General features: G+C 45.4%; 1 protein-coding gene across 1 annotated transcript in view; it reads right to left on the bottom strand.

Moving 5' to 3' along the window:
- LOC126003637 (adenylate kinase 7-like) overlaps positions 1-15395 on the bottom strand; it is a 43174-nt gene extending 27779 nt beyond the window's left edge. The window contains exons 1-5 of the mRNA XM_049769923.1: positions 15291-15395; positions 12905-13093; positions 10918-11026; positions 4689-4783; positions 3380-3490 (exon numbers count right to left, since the gene is read on the bottom strand). Of these exons, the coding sequence (XP_049625880.1) occupies positions 3380-3490; positions 4689-4783; positions 10918-11026; positions 12905-13093; positions 15291-15395 (609 nt within the window). The remainder of the gene's footprint in view (positions 1-3379; positions 3491-4688; positions 4784-10917; positions 11027-12904; positions 13094-15290) is intronic.
- Positions 15396-18579: the final 3184 nt, after the last annotated feature.

Raw genomic sequence — 18579 nt, 5'->3', positions numbered from 1 at the left:
AGTGGACGTGAGGCATCTGCCTTGCGCATGCTAGCCTAAGACAGAATGCGGTTCGATCCCTCAGCATCCCTATGGTCCCCAAAGCCAGAAGTAATTTCTGAGCACATAGCCAGGTGTAACCCCTGAGTGGTCACCAGGTGTGGCCCCAAAACAAAAAAATTTAAAAAAGGAGAATGAAAAAAAAATAAATGAAAAAATATAAAGGAACTATTAAAAATAAAATATAAGAAAAAATGAAACCTTTATATTCTGGAGCACCTACAACCAGATTGTTTCAGTCATGACAACTGAAGTTTGATGCTCCAGGAGGTCTCCAGGTCTCCAGTCTTGTAGGTTGCCAGGATGTGGTCTAGGAAAGAAACTGCACCTCTGGAATTCCAGAGCCCAAGTACTCAGGACACAGCACAGCACTATCAGAATATAATGATGGCTCTTTTTTTTTTTCTTGGGGATGGTGTTGCACGGTGTTTATTGAGACCCAGAAAGATTGTGAGATAGATGCAATGAAGCTAAGTCTGTTAGCCCATGCGTAGTGCCGAGTTTTCGATATTTTCAAGGGTGAAAAAATTTAATAACTCGCACATATTAAATATTTAGCAAAATTAAACCATTTGCTAAATATTAATATTGAATAATTTTCTCAGACTCCAAGCTGGAAATTTAACAGTATTGGAGGGCTGAGTGGTAGAACTGAGTGGTAGGACTCTTGCCATGCATGTAGCCAGGTGACCCAGATTTGATCCCCAGCATCCCTCTGGGTCCCCAAGCCCTGCTAATTGTGATCCCTGAGTGAAGAGCCAAGAGTAAGCCCTGAGCACCCCTAGGATTGTAAACCCCCTGTTAAAGTTTAAAATGTATTATACTAATATGCTAATTTGTTTTTGTAACCATCATTATAAAATTTGCTTAATTCATCTAGGGTTAATAGTAGCTATGACAAGTCAGGCCCTGAGCCAGAGCAAGGAACACAGATAAAAAGACAGAACCAAGAAAAGGCTGATCCTGTTTTTCTTTGATCCTTATCTATGATATATATTAACATGTCTTGTTGGTAAAAGCGTTTTTGAATAACTGTATTTATCTATGCTGTTTGTTAAAATTGGCTCTGATGCAAGACCATTATCTTGTATGTCAATTAAGACTATTTATATTGCCTAAATAGGAATGCAGAGGGAATGGGAAATAGGATGTCTGTGAAAATTAGAAAGAACTAGTGTTTCACATGTCAGGTGAAGATTGTTACATTGTCTTTGAATGATTTAATGTTTGCTGCATGGAATGTTGGATGGAATTTCTGTGAAATATATAAAAGAGAAAAGCAATGAACACTCGGGGTCCACAGTCACGAGCTTCATCAGAAACTGTTGGACCCCGGGATGCCCAGGTAAAAATATTAATAAATAAAAATCCTGATGTAACATGCATTCCAAATTGACAGTCTTTGTCTCTCAGGTAACTCTAATTCTAACTTTAATACACACACAAGAAAATTTTTATTCCCCCCCCAAAACACACACAAGTAAAGTTTGTTGGAAAGTAGAAGAGAAAGAAACTCCATAACTGGGAAGGAACTTAGTATTGGACTAAATTAAGTATGGCATGTGTGTGTGTGTGTGTGTGCTTGTGTGTGTGTAAAATAGAAAAACTTGGTCTTTATATACTTGTTAAGTGACAAGTATGACAGAAAACTTGAGAATTTCACTATCAGGGGCTGGAGAGATAGCATGGACGTAGGGCGTTTGCCTTGCATGCAGAAGGACGGTGATTTGAATCCCGGCATCCCATATGGTCCTCGAGCCTGCCAGAAGCGATTTCTGAGCATAGAGCCAGGACTAACCCCTGAGAACTGCCAGGTGTGACCCAAAAACCAAAAAAAAAAAAAAAAAAAAAGAATTTCACTATCTGACTAGTTCAAGCCTTTTTAGATGATCTGTTTGTCCCTCAATATTTTGATTCCCTGTGAGTAGAAATTCTGGGGCTGAAACTCCATATTGTTTTCCAGAAAGGTTGGACTATATGGCATTCCCATCAGCAGTGAATGAGAGTTCCTTTCTCTCTACATCTCTGCCAGCACTGATTGTTCTTGTTCTTTGTGATGTGTGCCAATCTGTAGCGTTAGATGGTTAAAAAAACTGGAAATTGGGCTCCCCTATTGATCCAGCTATACCACTCCAAGGGATATAAGTTAGGAACACAAAAACACAATACAAAAGTGCCTCTTCACACCTATATTCATTGCAGTGCTATTTACAATAGCCGAAATCTGGAAACAACCAAAGATGCCCTTTAACACATGAATGACTAAAGAAACTGTGGTACATATACACAATGGAATATTATGCAGCCATCAGGGGTAATGAAGTCATAAAATTTTCCTATATACGGATGGACATGGAAACTATTATGCTGAGTGAAATAAGTCCAAGGGAGAAAAATAGATACAGAATAGTCTCACTCATCTATGGGTTTTAAGAAAAATAAAAGACAGGAGGCTGGAGCAATAGCACAGTGGTAAGGTGTTTGCCTTGCACTCGGCCAACACAGGACAGATCCCAGTTCAAATCCCAACATCCCATACTCCCCCCGCCCCAGGCTGCCAGGAGAGACTTCTGAGCACAGAGCCAGGAGCAACTCCTGAGTACCGCTGGGTGTGACCCCCAAACCGATCACCAACAAATAAAAAAATGTGTGCCTATGGGCTGGAGAGATAGCACAGCGGTTGGGCATTTGCCTTAGACACAGAAGGATCGTAGTTTGAATCCTGGCATTCCATATGGTCCCCGAGCCTACCAGGAACGATTTCTGAGCATAGAGTCAGGAGTAACCCCTGAGCGCTGCCAGGTGTGACCCGCCCCCCCCCCCAAAAAAAAAGCAAAACAAAAAGACAGTATTGTAGTACTGCCCAGAGACAATAGAATGAGGGCTGGAAGGACCAGCTCACGATATGGGTTTATCTCGGCTACCTCAGAGGTACTTTGGGGGAAACCATGGGATTCCAGGAATAGAACCAGAGTCAGTTGCAGTGCAAGGCTAGCACCTTCTGTGCTGCATCATCTCTTCAGTCCCAGGTCATCGCATGGTGGGGTGAGTCTAAAGTTCAGAGACTGGTCAGAGGACCAAGGAAAGGAGCCAGAGCCATAGCACAGCAGGTAGGGCACTTGCCTTGCATGCAGCTGACCCAATGTCTATCTCTGACATCCCATATGGTCCCCTGAGTACAACTAGGGGTGATTCCTAAATGTAGAGTCAGGAGTACCCCCTGAGCACAGCAGGGTGTGGCCCAAAACCACAAAAACAAAACCAAGAATGAGGAAACTAGGCAGAGTCACAGAACTGGGTGGCCGCATGACTTTTTCAGAAACCCTGAGTCTTTGCTCACGTTTTTCCCCAATTTGAGAACCAGTTTTTCAGCATTTATGTGATCCTGGAAATTGGGGTGGTTCTTTCTTCTGCGGTAATCCTCTTCGGTTAATGGAATGTCAGCCTCTTCCTATCAAAGAGAAAAGCGACCAGATTTGACTTGTTCAATGCTAATGGAGCTACAGAAACTCCAAATCTGGGGGGCTGAAACTATGTACAACAGGGAGGGTGCTTGCAATGCCTGCACATGGTCAACCTGGGTTAGAAACCTGACACCCCATATGGTTCCTGAGTAGTGTCTGAGCACAGAGCCAGTAATAAGCTTGAGTACAGCCAGAAGAGCACTTGAGTGGGATGCCAAGGATTGAACTGGATTGGCTGTATGCAGGGCAAGCACCTTCCCTGCTGTACTCTATCTCTTTGCCCTCTAGGCTAGGCTCCATGAAGTGCTAAGAAAACAATTGAAATGTGGGTCAGAGTGATCACATAGAGGAGAGGGCATTTTTATTATATGCAGGAAACCTGGTTTCAATCCTCAGCATCCTATATGGTTGAACAAGGGTCCATCCTGGGGCCGGAGAGATAGCATGGAGGTAAGGCGTTTGCCTTTCATGCAGAAGGTCATCAGTTCAAATCCCCGTGTCCCATATGGTCCCCTGTGCCTGCCAGGAGCAATTTCTGAGCATGGAGCCAGGAATAACCCCTGAGCGCTGCAGGGTGTGACCCAAAAACCAAAAAAAAAAAAAAAAAAAAAACAAGGGTCCATCCTGGTCAGTCATTTCCCTGCTGTGCTATTGCTCTGACCCCTGGTTGACAGTATTTTCTTGCTTTTCTTTAGTGGTGCAGAAACACTGGGAACTCTGGGATTGGGGGTGCAGAGGAAGCTTTATACCCCAATCCCAGCGGGTTTGGGGAATATGGGTCTGGAAGCTACGCCTATACAGGAAATAATCTGCACAGTTTAGAGAGACAAAACAGGTTCAGAAACTTCTATCACAGCTAGTTGCCAGCAGGTAAAAGGGCACCGGCAGGCAGATAGGTTAGCTGTGTGACTGGAACCAGAAGTCCCTCTGACCCAAAGACCTTATTGGGAAAGGCAGATCAGTCCCATGGGTGAATCACTGCAGTAGGTGTAGGGGGCCAATCCAGAGGTAGGTACTACCTGCTCAGGTGGGCATGCAAAGAAGAAATATACTGAATAGGTTGAAAACTGGTTACTCCAATAGGGGGCCTGTCCCTATACCCCATTGAGGGCTTTTCACATGTCCTGGGTTTCTGCATGCCCAGGCTGGGCCGGAGTGAGTTAGGCAGAGGTGGGCACTACATACCACGTCCAGAGGTTTGGAGCGTGCCCAGGTCATGACCGTGGACAATAAAATGAACATCTTCCTCTTCTCGAAATGGTTAATTTCCTCGTTCAGTGCTGTGGGTCCGAGGACAGAGGAGCATTTAGAGTCATTCACAGTGAATCTTTGAAATCTAGGAAATCAGGGGGGGGCACAAGATTGCCAGCGCCCTCCCCAAGTTCATTTCCTTTTGCAGGGAGCAAGTTAAGGTGTGATCTCCGGCCAGCATCCCAGTCCTGGCCCCCATCACTGTTCACAGTATTTTTTGTTTGAGGGTTTGGGTTTTGGGGTCATCCCTGGTGACACTCAGAGGTTTCTTCTGGCTCTGTGCTCAGAAGTGACTCCTGGCAAGCTCAGGGGACCATATGGGATGCCAGGGATCAAGCCCGGGTTGGCTAAGTGCAAGACAAACACCCTACTTGCTGCGCTAATGGTCTGACCCCTGTTCTCAGTATTCCAACCCCCACTCCCTCAGCAACTCCTTTGATGCCTTCTGCAGAACTGTAGACTCCTTGGAGTTCTCTGATTTCTCAGCCCGCAATGGCAGGTCTGATTGAGCTTTGAGGGTTCATGATACTGTTTGTATGTGTTTTTGTAAGTTTTTGGGTCATACCTGGTGGCTCTCAGATCTTACTCAGGGCTCTGCACTCAGGAATTATTCCTGGCAGTGCTGGGGATAGGGGGCACCACAAAGAACTCTGGGGGTTGAATTCAGGCCAGTTGTGTACAATGCCCCACCCTCTGTGCTATCACTGCAGACCTGAAGGTTATAATACTGTATTTCACCTTGTAATAATTGCAGATTTTTTTTCTTTCTGATCAATTTATTATTTTGGGAGTTTTTTTTTTGGGGGGGGAGTAACCCAGCAACGCTCATGGGTTACTCCTGGCTCTACGCACAGAAATCACTCCTGGCAGGCTCGAGGACCATATGGGATGCCAGGATTTGAACCGCCGTCCTCCGTATACAAGGCAAACACCTTACCTTCATGCTATCTCTCTGGCCCCCAATCAATTTTTTTTTCAATTTCTTATTTTTTCTTAGGGGGCACACCCAGAGGTGCTCAGGATTTCTTCCTGATTCTGTATGTAGGGATCACTCATGGTGCGTAGGGGACATATGGGGTTGCCAAGGATTGAATCTGGACAGTAATTTTATTGTGTAGCCCACATTTTTATTTTTAATTATTATTAATTTTTTGTTTGTTTTTGGTTTTTGAGTCACTCTTGGAGTTGCTCAGGGATTACTGACTCTTGCACTCAAGAATCACTCCTGTCAGGCTCAGGGTATCATATCGATGAAACTAGGAATTGAACCCGGGGCAGTTGCTTGTAAGGCAAAAAGTCTTACCTGCTGTGCTTTTTACTCTGGCCCTGGTATCATGATTTTTAATTTTAACAACACATCCAGAGGGGGAAAAAAATCACATCCAGGGGCCAGAGCAATAGGGTATTTGCCTTGCACGAAACTGGGGCTTACCTGGGTTAGATTCTCGGCATCCCATATGGTCCCTGGAGCCTGCCAGGAGCGATTTCTGAGTGCAAGAGCCAGGAGTAACTCCTAAGCAAAGCCAGATGTGACCCAACCCCCTCCCCACAAAAAAAGAAATGATAAGGGGCAAAATCAATTCCTGAACATAGAACCAGGAATAACCCCTGAGCACTTCCAGATGAGGCCCCAAGACAAAAGCAAAACAAAACAAAAAGTGTTAAGAAATGATAAGTTGTATATTATATCAAAAATTAAATTTTTGTAATGTGGAATATATCCAGAAGTCAATAAATGTTAGCTGTGATGATTCTTTCAGGTGAATATTTTATTAGCAGTTTACTTATTGATTGCTTGACTGATTTTTGGGCTACACCCGGCTGAGGCTCAAAGGTTGCTCCTGGGTCTGTGCTCAGAAAACGCTCCTGGCAAGCTTAGGAACCATATGGGATGCCATTTATTTATTCGAACCACTGTCCTTCTGCATGCAAGGCAAACACCCTACCACTGTGCTATCTCTCCGGCCCCTTTCATGTGATTTCAGAAGGTGGATTGAGACATCCTTCGTCTGTACAAAGGAACAAAATGCAGAAAGAAGATTTTTCCACATGATCCTCGCGCTGATATAATCTTTTTGATTTTTGGGTTACCCGCGGTGGCATTCAGAGGTTTACTGAAATGAAATTCAGGCAGGAAAACAACAACAACAACAACCACCACCACCATTTTAAACCCCCAAAGAGCCCCCCATATCTAGACAGCCCTTTTCTACCATTTCCCTGAGGATGGCCTAGCCAACTGCCCTTCCTTTGAAATCCAGTCAAAACTGTTGCTGATCTAGTTCAAGAGCTCTGCTCAGCCCAATCTGCCTGTTTTGTAAATAAAGTTTTATTGGAACCCAGCTCATTCATTTGCATTTTGTCTGTGGCTGTGGGAGAAGAGTTGGCTACAGAAGACAAAAATATTAACTGTCTAGCCCTTTAAAGAAAAGATTTCATGGCTTTAATCAAATCAGGTCCCCTGAGTTCCCTTCATGAATGATGCTTGAGCACAGAACCAGGTATAAGCTTTGAGCATAGCCAGTTGTTGCCCAAAAGTGGAAAAAAAATGCTGAAATATGAGAACATTCTAAAAGGTAAGATGCTGTGAGTTTGTGTGTGGTGTGTGTGTGTGGGGCCTGTTCTGATATTTAAATCAGCTTATTTACTTTCCCCTTTGCTCTTGATCATCCAAGGGCTCTGGAGAAGATGCCCACAGCATCAAACTTCGAAGCATCAACTTGTTCTCTTAGTTCCAGGGTCCTTAGATGCACTATATTTGTCAGAGAATTTAAAATGGCAATTGGGGGGGCCAGAGCGATAGCACAGTGGTAGGGCTTTTGCCCTGCATGCGGCTGACCCAGAACAAACCTGGGTTTGATTCCTGGCATCCCATATGGTCCCCCAAGTCAGGAGCAATTTCTGAGCACATAGCCAGTAATAACCCTGAGTGTCACCGGGTATGGCCCCCAAACAATAAAGAAATAAGCAAAAACAAACAAACAAGCAAAAAACAAAATGGCAATCGGGCAATATTTTCATAAATGTGCTTGTTACTGTAGTTTTTCTCTTTTCTTTTTCTTCTTCTATTTTATTTATTTTCCTTTCTATTTTTTTCAGTCACTTTCACTTATCTCTCTAGAAACAAATGTATTATGATCAACAATGTTAACTATGTGATGATGTAGTATGTAGCAGTAGGTAGGGAATTTTCCTTGCACGCAGCTAACCTGGGAAAGACCTGGTTTTATTCCCGGCATCCCATATGGTACCCCGAGCCTGTCCGAAGTGATTTCTGAGTGTAGAGCCAGGAGTAACCTCTGAGTGCCACCTGTTGTGGCCCCAAAATCAAACCAACCAACCAACCAAACAAACAAACAAAAAACCGTGTGATGCATTTTATTTATTTTTTAATTTTACTTTATTTGGTTTGGGTCATACCTGGCAGTGCTCAGGGTTTACTTCTGGCTTTGTATGCACAAGTTACTACTGGCAGGCTCTGGGGACCATGCCAGGAATCAACTCTGGTCAACCGGGTACAATGCAACTGCCCTATCTGCTGTGCTATCGCTCCAGCCCCTACATTTTCTTTAAATTAAAACAAAAAAAGGCATTCGGGGCCTGAGAAATGTTTGAGCGGGGTGGGTACTTGCTTTGCACATAGCCAACATGGGTTTGATCTCTGTCATCTTATATGCTCTCGAGCTCTCCAGGAGTGATCCCTGAGAATAGAGCCAAGAGTAAGCCCTGAGCACAGTCTGATGTGCCCCTCCCCCCCCCCAAAAATAAACTAAAAAAAAATTGGCAGCATTCTTGGCAAGGTCTTCTGAAACTTTGAGCCTTGCCAATAGGGATGCTCATTAATTGGCATTAATTGGCACTAATCTCTTTCCTCTTCAAGTCACATATCTCAGAACTCTGCCACCCTCTATTATGCATTACAATTTCTTTTGTTTGTTTTTATTTTGGGGCCACACTCAGTGGCATTCAGGGGTTATTTCTGTCTCTGCGCTCAAAAATCACTCTTGGCAGCCTCAGGGAACAATATGGGATGCTTGAGATCCAACCTGGGTTGGCTGCTGCAAGGCAAATGCCCTACCTGCTGTGTTATTGCTCCATCCCAGATTAAAATTTCTTCTGAGGGGTCAGAGAGATGGCACAAAGGACTGAGCCTATTCTCTGTGTGCACGAGGCCTGGGTTGGATTGGCACCACCTGGTTCTCCCAAGCACTGAGTTGGGAGTACCTCCCAATTACTAAGTGAGTATCACAGCCTGCTTGGTCCAGACACTAAGGGAATTCTTGGGGGATCCCTGGGAAAGGTGGGCACACAGAATTCAGCAAAGGGAGACAGGGTCAAAGACTTAGATGTTGGGTTCAAACTTTACTCAGCTTGTTGACAAGGTATAATTGCAGACATAACTATATTTCCCAAACTGAAAGCACAGGGCAAATTGTTCAAGGCAAAATGTATATTTATATGACATTGGGCTTTCTGACATAGGGTGTAGCTAGAGGCCTTTGAATTGGTTTCCTTTGAATTAGTTCTCATATGTATCTTTTTTTTTTTTTTTAAATACTTTATTGATTGGGGCCAGAATGATGGCACAGTGGTAGGGCGTTTGCTTTGCACGCTGCTGACCCAGGACGGACCATAGTTTAATCCCTTGGCATCCCATATGGTCCTCTAAGCCAGGAGCAATTTCTGAGCTCATAGCCAGGGAAAAACCCCTGAGCTTCACCAGGTGTGGCCCCCAAACCAATCAATTAATAAATATTGCAAAAAAGAATACTTGAATCTGCATTGATGTTCATAACAAGGCATGTTTATATAAATCTGAGTGGTCTTTGAGAGGCTCAAAGAAAAGTCTTTAGGATAAGTGTAGTTATGTCTTTAATACTATTTATGCTACGTCCCCTTTTTTCTGAGTGCTTCCTGAACAGGCAACCAAGCTTTTTCAGCACCCTAATGCCCTCCTTTCTGTGGGTACAGATGGCTTTTTCAAGCACCTTCCCTTGTGGGCACAGGCAGCTTTTTCAAAAGTGCGCTCCTTTAAAGGTACAGATGGGTAGGGCCTTCTCAAACCTGTGCCCTCCTTTGATTTCAGAGTCAGAGTTTACACAGGGGTGGATGTAGCAACTGAGTGTAATATACCCCTCAACCCCATCTTGAGTGTGCCTTAGGGTTCTTGTGGGAGACAAGCACCTTCTGTGCAAGGCAAGTCCTTTGCCCACTTGTTTTTGCTGGTTTCCTAAGCATTTGACTACAGCACTGAAGGCAGAGCCAACAGAATGAAAAGAACTTACATTTTGACAGTTAGTGCTTCATTTCTTTTAAATAAGAGATATTCATTCTTTGAGAATACCTATTGGCTTATTAATTAAACCAGGGGAGTTCATTTGATTGAAGTGGTTTTAGTATTTTTACCAACCAGTAAGTAAGCCCAGACCTAAGATTTGTGAATGCTTCAAACTGAAGGAATCAAGCCTAAAGCCAAAACCAAGAGGGATCTTCCCAATGCAGTGACCAGGGAGGCTCCAGCCACCAAACTGTTTCCTTGTTCTGTTACTTTGTTCTTTGTTTTGTTTTGGGCTACAGCCATTTGATCTCTGGCATTTCATAGGTTCTTTGAGCATTACCAGGAGTAGTTCCAGAGTAAAAAGTCTCGAGCACTGCCAGGTGTGGCCCCAAACAAACACAAACAAACAAGAAGTCTTAAAAAAAAAAAAAAAGAAGTCTTGAGGCCTGAGTGATAGCACAGTTGATAGGGTATTTGCTTTGCAAGCGGCTGATCTGGGTTTGATCCATGGCATCCCATTTGGTACCCTGAGATTGCCAGGAGTAATTTCTGAGCATAAAGCCAGGAGTAACTCCTGAGCACCACCAAGAGTGGTCCAGAAAAAAAAAAAGTCTCAGGAACTGGTGGGATGCTACAGTTCATTGCTTTGCATGTGGCTAACCCAGGTTTGATCCCAGCACTGCCAGAGAAAGGAGTAAGCCCTGGGCACTTCTGGGTGTGGTCTCCAGGCCTCAATAACAACAACAACAACAACAATAATAATGATCATTAAGTTTCCAATCACTTTACTCTTGGCCCTAATGCCCCTGCTGTTGAGTAGACAGTAATGCATATGTACCACAACTCTGGAAAGCCAGGGAGAGGAAAGGAGCGCCCTTCACTTACCAGACACCGCCCACATGGCCTCATCCACCTCCCTGGCGGTCTCTGAGATGTTGTACAAGATTATATCACACTCCATCAGCCGCAAGAACAGGTCTTCTCGAGAAATGCCCTGAAACCGACAAAGTAGACATGTTTGCTTAGAAGAGCTAACAATGTCCCCTTCCTAGTTAGGTGGGATAAGGACAATGTTCCAGTTCCATAGGCTGCCTGGAGGGGGTCCTTCAGGAGGAACAGGAAGCCAGATTCTGACTGGAAAAAAAAAACACTGGCTTGGGGCCAGAGCAATAGCACAGTGGGGAGGGTGTTCGCCTGCACAGGGCTGACTAGGGTTCAATCCTTTCAGCATCTCATATGGTCCCCTGAACATTGCCAGGAATGACTCCTAGGCACAGAGGCAGGAGTAATCCCTGTGTACCACTGGATGTGGCTCAAAAATAAAACTATACAAAACAAAATATTTAAAAAATAATAAAATAAAAGAGCTGTGTCTAGCACAATGTGCATTCTCTAGGAAATTTCTTGTCTATATTTTCATCTTTTTTATTTTTCTTTTTGGTTTTTGGGCCACACCCGGTGTTGCTCAGGGGTTACTCCTGGCTGTCTGCTCAGAAATAGCTCCTGGCAGGCACGGGGGACCATGTGGGACACCGGGATTCGAACCAACCACCTTTGGTCCTGGATCAGCTGCTTGCAAGGCAAACACCGCTGTGCTATCTCTCCGGGCCCTATATTTTCACTCTTAAGAGGATTCATCCTCAAGTAACCCTGCAGTGCTCAGGGGTTACTTCTGGCTCTGTACTCAGAAATTTCTCTTGGCAGGCTTGGGGACCATATGGGATGCTGAGAATCAAACCCAGGTTGCCTGCATGCAAGGAACACCCCCTACCCATAGTGTTTTTGCTCCCCCCCACTGGAATGCATCATATTTCATTTATTTTTCATCTACTTTTCCATTTTGGGGTCACACCCAGTGTGGCTGAGGGCTTACTACTGGCTCTGCACTCAGGCAAGAATCACTTGTAGCAGTCTGGGCAGGGGGTACTGGGGATTGAATTTGGCTCTGCTGCATGCAAGAGGCAAAGCTCCCTCCCCTGCCTGGAGAATTTTCTAGATCCAGGGAGACACATCCTTTCTTAAAACGGGAGCTGGAGAGATAGTTCTGAGGGATAGACACCTGTCTTTCATGTGGTGGTGACCACGACAGTGGCTTGAATCCCAGCACTGGGTAAGGTCTTATGCTCACCCCCAGAGTCAGATGTCCTGAAGACTGACAGATGTGCTCCCCATGCTCCCTCAAACCAAACCAAACCAAAGTAAACTAAGAAGTCTGGATTGAAGGGTTTGGTTACAGGAAAACACTGAAAGCAGAAAGACCATCACATTTCTTCTTTCCCCAGGCCTGTTGGGTGAGTGTCTGGCAGGGGACCTGCAGGGTCCGGAAAACCCGATTTCCAGCTGCCCGGCGCAGAGTAATGAAAAGACTCATAATGCAAGCGAGTTCCATTTATTATCTGACCGATCAGGGTCCGAAATGTACCCGTGGCAGAGTAGAGGTTTGCGGACCCCTAAACCTTAAACCAGTCTCTTTTTATACAGAATTTAGACAGGCTGATTCATTCTTATCATCAAAGCACAATCTTAAAAGAAACAGGAATGAGCACTGACGTAGGAGCGGGGGGGGGGGGGAGGCAGGGTGGCAGCATTTTCAAATCTCAAGGGTGGGTGGGTCACACAGGAGCTGCGGGAAGCAGGGAGGCTGGCAGGCAGGTTCTGTAACTTGGCAGAGAAGAAATATGCAGGCAGGCAGTTAATGAAAACAACTTATGGTCAGTTAAAATGAAATGGGAGAGAAAAGCAACTTATGGCTGGAGTTTAACAAATTCATATCATATTTTAAAGCTTTCATTAAAAGTATGTTTTTCACTTCTTTCAGACGAAGCAGAGCTACCCTCCTTGACCTCATGGCTGCCCCCTTTCCCAGACTCACATAGTAGGTCTCAGTGGCAAACTCGGGCTGCATTGTCTCCAGCTGGGAAACGGTGCCCACCACCTGGAAGGCACCTTCCTTTTGCTTGACCGAGCCAGGCTCCAGCTGGCCCGATTTGCTCTCATCTTCCTCCTCTTCCTCTTCAGTGATATCCTCCAGGGAGGCCCCAATCACACAGTTGGAGAGGTACTGCAGGACAACAAATACCCCCAAAAAGATGAATGCAATGGAAGGAGTGGGAGGTCAGAGGTGCCACCCTGTTGGGTGAATGTGGGGAGCTGGTTCCCTTCATATCTGCTGCAATGCCTGGCTTTTTGCTGCTGCAATACTGAGAGGATCCAGCATGTCCCAGATGGACTTGGGCAGAGGGATCAGACCTGAGTAGTGTCAGGATCGAATCCAGTTGGCCGCATGCAAGGGAGGTAAGTCAGTGACTGACCCACTATTCTAGTAGGTTTTAACTTTCCCCCTTCTTGAGTAAAATGGAAGAAATGTGTTTTTCATTCCTTCTAGTAAATGTATTTGACATATCATATGTTAAAATGATATAATATATACACACATATATACATACACTGGTTTGGGGCCCATACCCAGCAGTGCTCATGGGTTAGTCCTGGCTGTGTGCTCAGAAATTACTCCCTAGTAGGCTCAAGGGATTATATAAGATGCTGGCATCAAATTTGGGTCTGTCATGTGCAAGGCAAATGCCCTACCTGGTGTGTTATTACTCCAATCCTATATCTATATCTATATCTACACACACATATATGTTTTGGTTTTTTTTTTGGGGGGTCACACCCATTGTCATTAAGGGGTTACTCCTGGTTCTGCCCTCAGAAATCATTCCTGGGTGGCTCAGGGTGACCAGATGGGAATCTGGGACTTGAGCCATCATTAGTCCTGAGTCGACTCCATGTAAGGCAAATGCCCTACTGCTGTGCTATCTCTCCAGCCCCCATATATATGTATGTATATATATATATATATATATATATATATATATATATATATATATATATATATATATATATTGGGTTTTTTTGGCCACACCCTGTGATGCTCAGAGGTTACTGGCTATGCACTCAAAAATTGCTCCTGGCTTGGGGGACCATATGGGACTCTGGGGGAATCAAACCACAGTCCTTCCTAGGCTAGTGTGTGCAAGGCACCTTATGGCTTGCACCACCGCTCCAGCCCCAGATATATATATATATTTTTTTTTTTTTTTTTTTTTTTTTTGGTTTTTGGGCCACACCCTGTGACGCTCAGGGGTTACTCCTGGCTATGCGCTCAGAAGTTGCTCCTGGCTTCTTGGGGGACCATATGGGGCGCCGGGGGATCGAACCGCGGTCCGTCCTAGGCTAGCGCAGGCAAGGCAGGCACCTTACCTCCAGCGCCACCGCCCGGCCCCGGATATATATATATTTTTAAGCTAAATATGTATACTGAAAAAATCTCACTTTTTTTCTTGTTTTTGTTGTTGTTGTTGTTGTTGTTGTTTTTCTCACATTCAGTGGTGCTCAGGAGGGTTACTCCTGGCTCTGAGTGCAGTGCATAGGGGCATGGAGTGTTTCCTATGCGAAGAGAGGTAGAGCTGCAAAGAAATGGTCCTTAACCAGTGCTGGGCCGATTCGAGATCAAATACACTGTGGCAGGGATGGGTGGATGCCCAGAGACCAGTGGGAGATACAGTGGTGGAACGTAGCTGTAGCTGTCACTGGACTGTGTTAGAGATGGAAAGGGGGTAGTGGTAAGAAAAGGTTAGGAGTCAGAAGCCCTGGGCTCAACTTCCAAGACCTCTTGAGCTGGATCCTTCCTCCTTCTGATCCTCAGTTTCTCTTCTGGTTACTAACTAACCTAGCGATTGTAACTGCATTCCCCACTGCATTGTGAAAATTGTGAATGTGCTCTGCTCTTAAAAAGGCTTGGAAGAACTGTGATTGGGGCTGCAAGATTTGGGTCTGGGACCCCGAGCAGTCACTGGGTAATAAACTCCTTGAGGTGCCTGAGCGACAGCACAACGGGAAGGGCATTTATCTTGCATGACCCAATTTCGATCCTAAGCATCCTATATGGTCCTCCGAGCCTGCCAGCAGCCTGCCAGGAGCCTGAGTGCAGAGCCATGAGTAAATCCCGAGAGCCTCAGGGTGTGGCCCCAAACCAAACCAACTAACCGAACCAAAAAATATTTCTTGAAATTCCTAAACTTTGTCTAAGGCTGAGTCTCTTTGTGCGACCCCATAACTGGATGACCCCCTTAGGGTGTGTATGTGTGTCCAGACAGTCCCCCACGGTGCAGGCCCTAGCTGGGGTAGGTGGATGGGGACTGAAGCTTGAGAATGGGGAGTGGGGTTCAGTTCTGGCCTCCCACCCTGCAACTCACCTTCCCGATATTTCGGCTGCTGAAAGTGTCCAGCAGGTTTATAAACACCTTTTGGATCCGGATAGCTTTCTCGGTCGTATTAGTAACGTCCTCTTCCTCAAACATTGTGGGAGCTGCGCTGTTGAAGGAGAAAGCGTCCCTCGGTTGCTAAGGAGGTGGGACTCGGGAGCCAAAAGGTTGGATCCAACGGGCACCTTAGCGGGCGGGGCCTAGTGCATGGGACGGGCGTGGTCTAGTGCGAGGGGCGGGGTTTACATCTGATTGGGGTGTGGCCAAATTGACGGTGTGTTCCCGGGTTGGGCTGGAGTGCAGGGCGGAGCCTTTTGGGTAAAGGCTGGTCTTGAGTTTTCTGAGCTCTGAGCGCTCTGCGGGCTGGTTCCAATCTTGAGTCCCAGAGTCTACAGTTCTGGAAAGAGAAGACACTTTCATCATTGCTTTGGGTTCTCTGTTCCTTTGTCCGGAATCTCCGAGAGCACGTTGAAATGGACTGGTAAGATTGAAAACATTACTGGAAACGATGAAAAAGTGATGTTTAATCAAAGAGGGCAAACTGTTGACACCGGTGACGGGAAATGCGCACTGGTGAAGGTTGTTACATATTGTATGACTGTAACTCAATCGTGAACCACTTTATCTGTGCGAGTGTGTGTGTGCGGAGGGGAGGAAATGATGCCCATAGCCCAGTCCTTCCCTGCAAATCAGAATAGGTCCTTGAGGTAAGATCTGATCTGATATGTATCTCTTTATACAAATCTGCACAGCAAAGCAGAACAGTTGTCATGGCATTTCAGGTCCAGGAGACCAGGACAGCTTGTGTCTCACTCAGCCAGTTGTAGAAATCAAGCCTTCTTGCAGAAGTTTCTGGAAAGACCTCGGGATTGCGGCCAGATGCTCAGAGATCATGTGCTGTGGTTTGACCTTCCCAAGTAGGATTTATGCATGTCGGTATCAAATTAATGAACAAGTAAAAACACCTCATGGTATTTCAATTAAAGAATCTTATTAAAATATTTTTATTAAAATGTTTTAATGTTAATTTATCAAAGGGCCAGTGAGGCAGTGGGTTATGAAAACATCTGGGTACCGATAGTTACAGCCAGATGTGTCCCCCCCAAAATATAAATCCAACATTATTTGGGAATAGGCTGTTTATTCAAACATTTGGAGGCTTTAAACTGTTTAAACTGACCTGTTTAAATATAGTATTTAAGACACCCAGCAGGGGCCAGAGAGATAGCACAGCGGTAGGGGGGCATTTGCCTTGCATGCAGCCGACATGGGATGGCCCAGGGTTTGATCTGCAGGCATGCCATATGCTCCCAGAGCCTGCCAGGAGTAACCCCTGAGCACTGCTGGATGTAGCCCAGAAAAAAAGACACTCAAGCAGGGGGCCGGAGAGATTGCACAGCGGTAGGGAGTTTGCCTTGCATGCAGCAGATCCAGGACAAACGGTGGTTCGAATCCTACTATCCCATATGGTGGTCCCCGAGCCTGCCAGAAGCGATTTCTGAGTGCAGATCCAGGAGTAACCCTTGAGTGGTGCTGGATGAGACCCCAAAACAAAACAAAGACACCCAGCAATCATTCATCCTTCTAATGCTAATTGCTAAAAAATATAGGTGGCACCAGATAGCTTAGAGATTCTGGATACAGGACTTTTAAATTTTTTTCTTCAAATAGTTTACATTCATTGATTTAAAAAAAGTTTTTATGCAATGGTTTGTTAAGGGCTTAAAGTTTCAAGCTAAAAAATAGTAGTACATGGGGCCGGAGAGATAGCATGGAGGTAAGGTGTTTGCCTTTCATGCAAGACAGTGGTTCGAATCCAGGCATCCCATATGGTCCCCTGTGCATGCCAGGGGCGATTTCTGAGTGTAGAGCCAGGAGTAGCCCCTGAGCACTGCCGGGTGTGACCCCCCCCCCCCAAAAAAAAAGAAATAGTACAGTGATAGCACAGTGGGTAGGGTGTTTGCCTTGCATGCAGCTGACTCAATTCAATCCTCTGCATCCATATTGTCCAGATCCTGCCAGGAGTGAGCATAGAGCTTTGAGCTTAGAGGCAGGACTAACCCATGATTACTATCAGGTGTGCCCCCTCCCCCAATTAAGGTACTAGGACTGGGCCGGAGAGATAGCATGGAGATAAGGCATTTGCCTTGCATGCAGAAGGATGGAGGTTCAAATCCCGGCCTCCCATATGGTCCCCTGAGCCTGCCAGGAGTAATTCCTGAGCATAGAGCCAGGAGTAACCCCTGAGCGCTGCTGGGTGTAACCCAAAAACCAAAAGAAATGAAAAAAATACTAGGATCACTTTGATATAATTTTTATTTTTATTTAGTTTTTGGTCCACTCCTGGGATTACTTCTGGCTAGAAATTACTCCTGGCAGTGCTTGGAGGACCATATGAGATGCTGGGGATCAAATCCAAGTGGGGTGCATACTAGTCAACCCTTGTCTCTGTACTATCTAGTCCATTAATTCTGATTTTTAGTGATCTGACAGGCTACTTTCAATAGCTTATTTGACAAGGAAACATTCAACTGTGCTTCCCATCCATTAGCCTGCTTGTACTTTATTTTTGGGGGGGGGAATGCCACACCCAGTGGTGCTCATGGGTTAAATCTAGCTCTGCATTCAAAAATTGCTCCTGGCAGGGACCATATGGAAAGCCAGGGATCGAACCCGGGGTTCATCCTGGGTTGGCCATGTGCAAGGCAAAAGCCCTCCCTACCACTGTGCTATTGCTCCAGCCCCTGCCTGTAAAAGATGAATTTTGTAAAATAAAGATTTCCATCATGTTCTACAGTACTGACTCCATGACTTGTTTGCTTTTAGGCCACACCAGGGGTCTTCAGGGGTTACTCCTGGCTCTGTGCTTGCTCCTGACAGGCTTGGGGGACATATGGGATGTTGGGGATTGAACCTGGTTTCAATCTGAGTCAGTTGCGTGCAAGGCAAATGCCTTACCTGCTGTACTATCACTCTGGTCCCCTTCATGTAATTTGAGTGTGTGTATGTGTTATACTTGGTGGTGCACAGGGCTTACTTCTAGCTCTGTGCTCAAGAGATTCCTGGAAGAGTTCAAGGGAACACTATGGGATGTTGGGGACTGAACTAGGTTGGCCACATGCAAGTGCCCTATCTGATTTACTATCTCTCTAATCTCTGGAGGTCTTATTTTTTTCACTGCTGTATATTTGTTTCTAAGATGGGTGGCTCATACCTGGCATTTAGGGAGATGGGATGTGTTGCCCAGGACCAAACCCAGTGCCTTGCATATGCAAGGCAT

This window comes from Suncus etruscus, chromosome 3 (genome assembly GCF_024139225.1).
Source record: "Suncus etruscus isolate mSunEtr1 chromosome 3, mSunEtr1.pri.cur, whole genome shotgun sequence".
Taxonomy (NCBI): Eukaryota; Metazoa; Chordata; class Mammalia; order Eulipotyphla; family Soricidae; genus Suncus; species Suncus etruscus.
The sequence above is the reverse complement of the archived record's forward strand: the minus strand, read 5'-3'. Positions and strand labels throughout refer to the sequence as shown.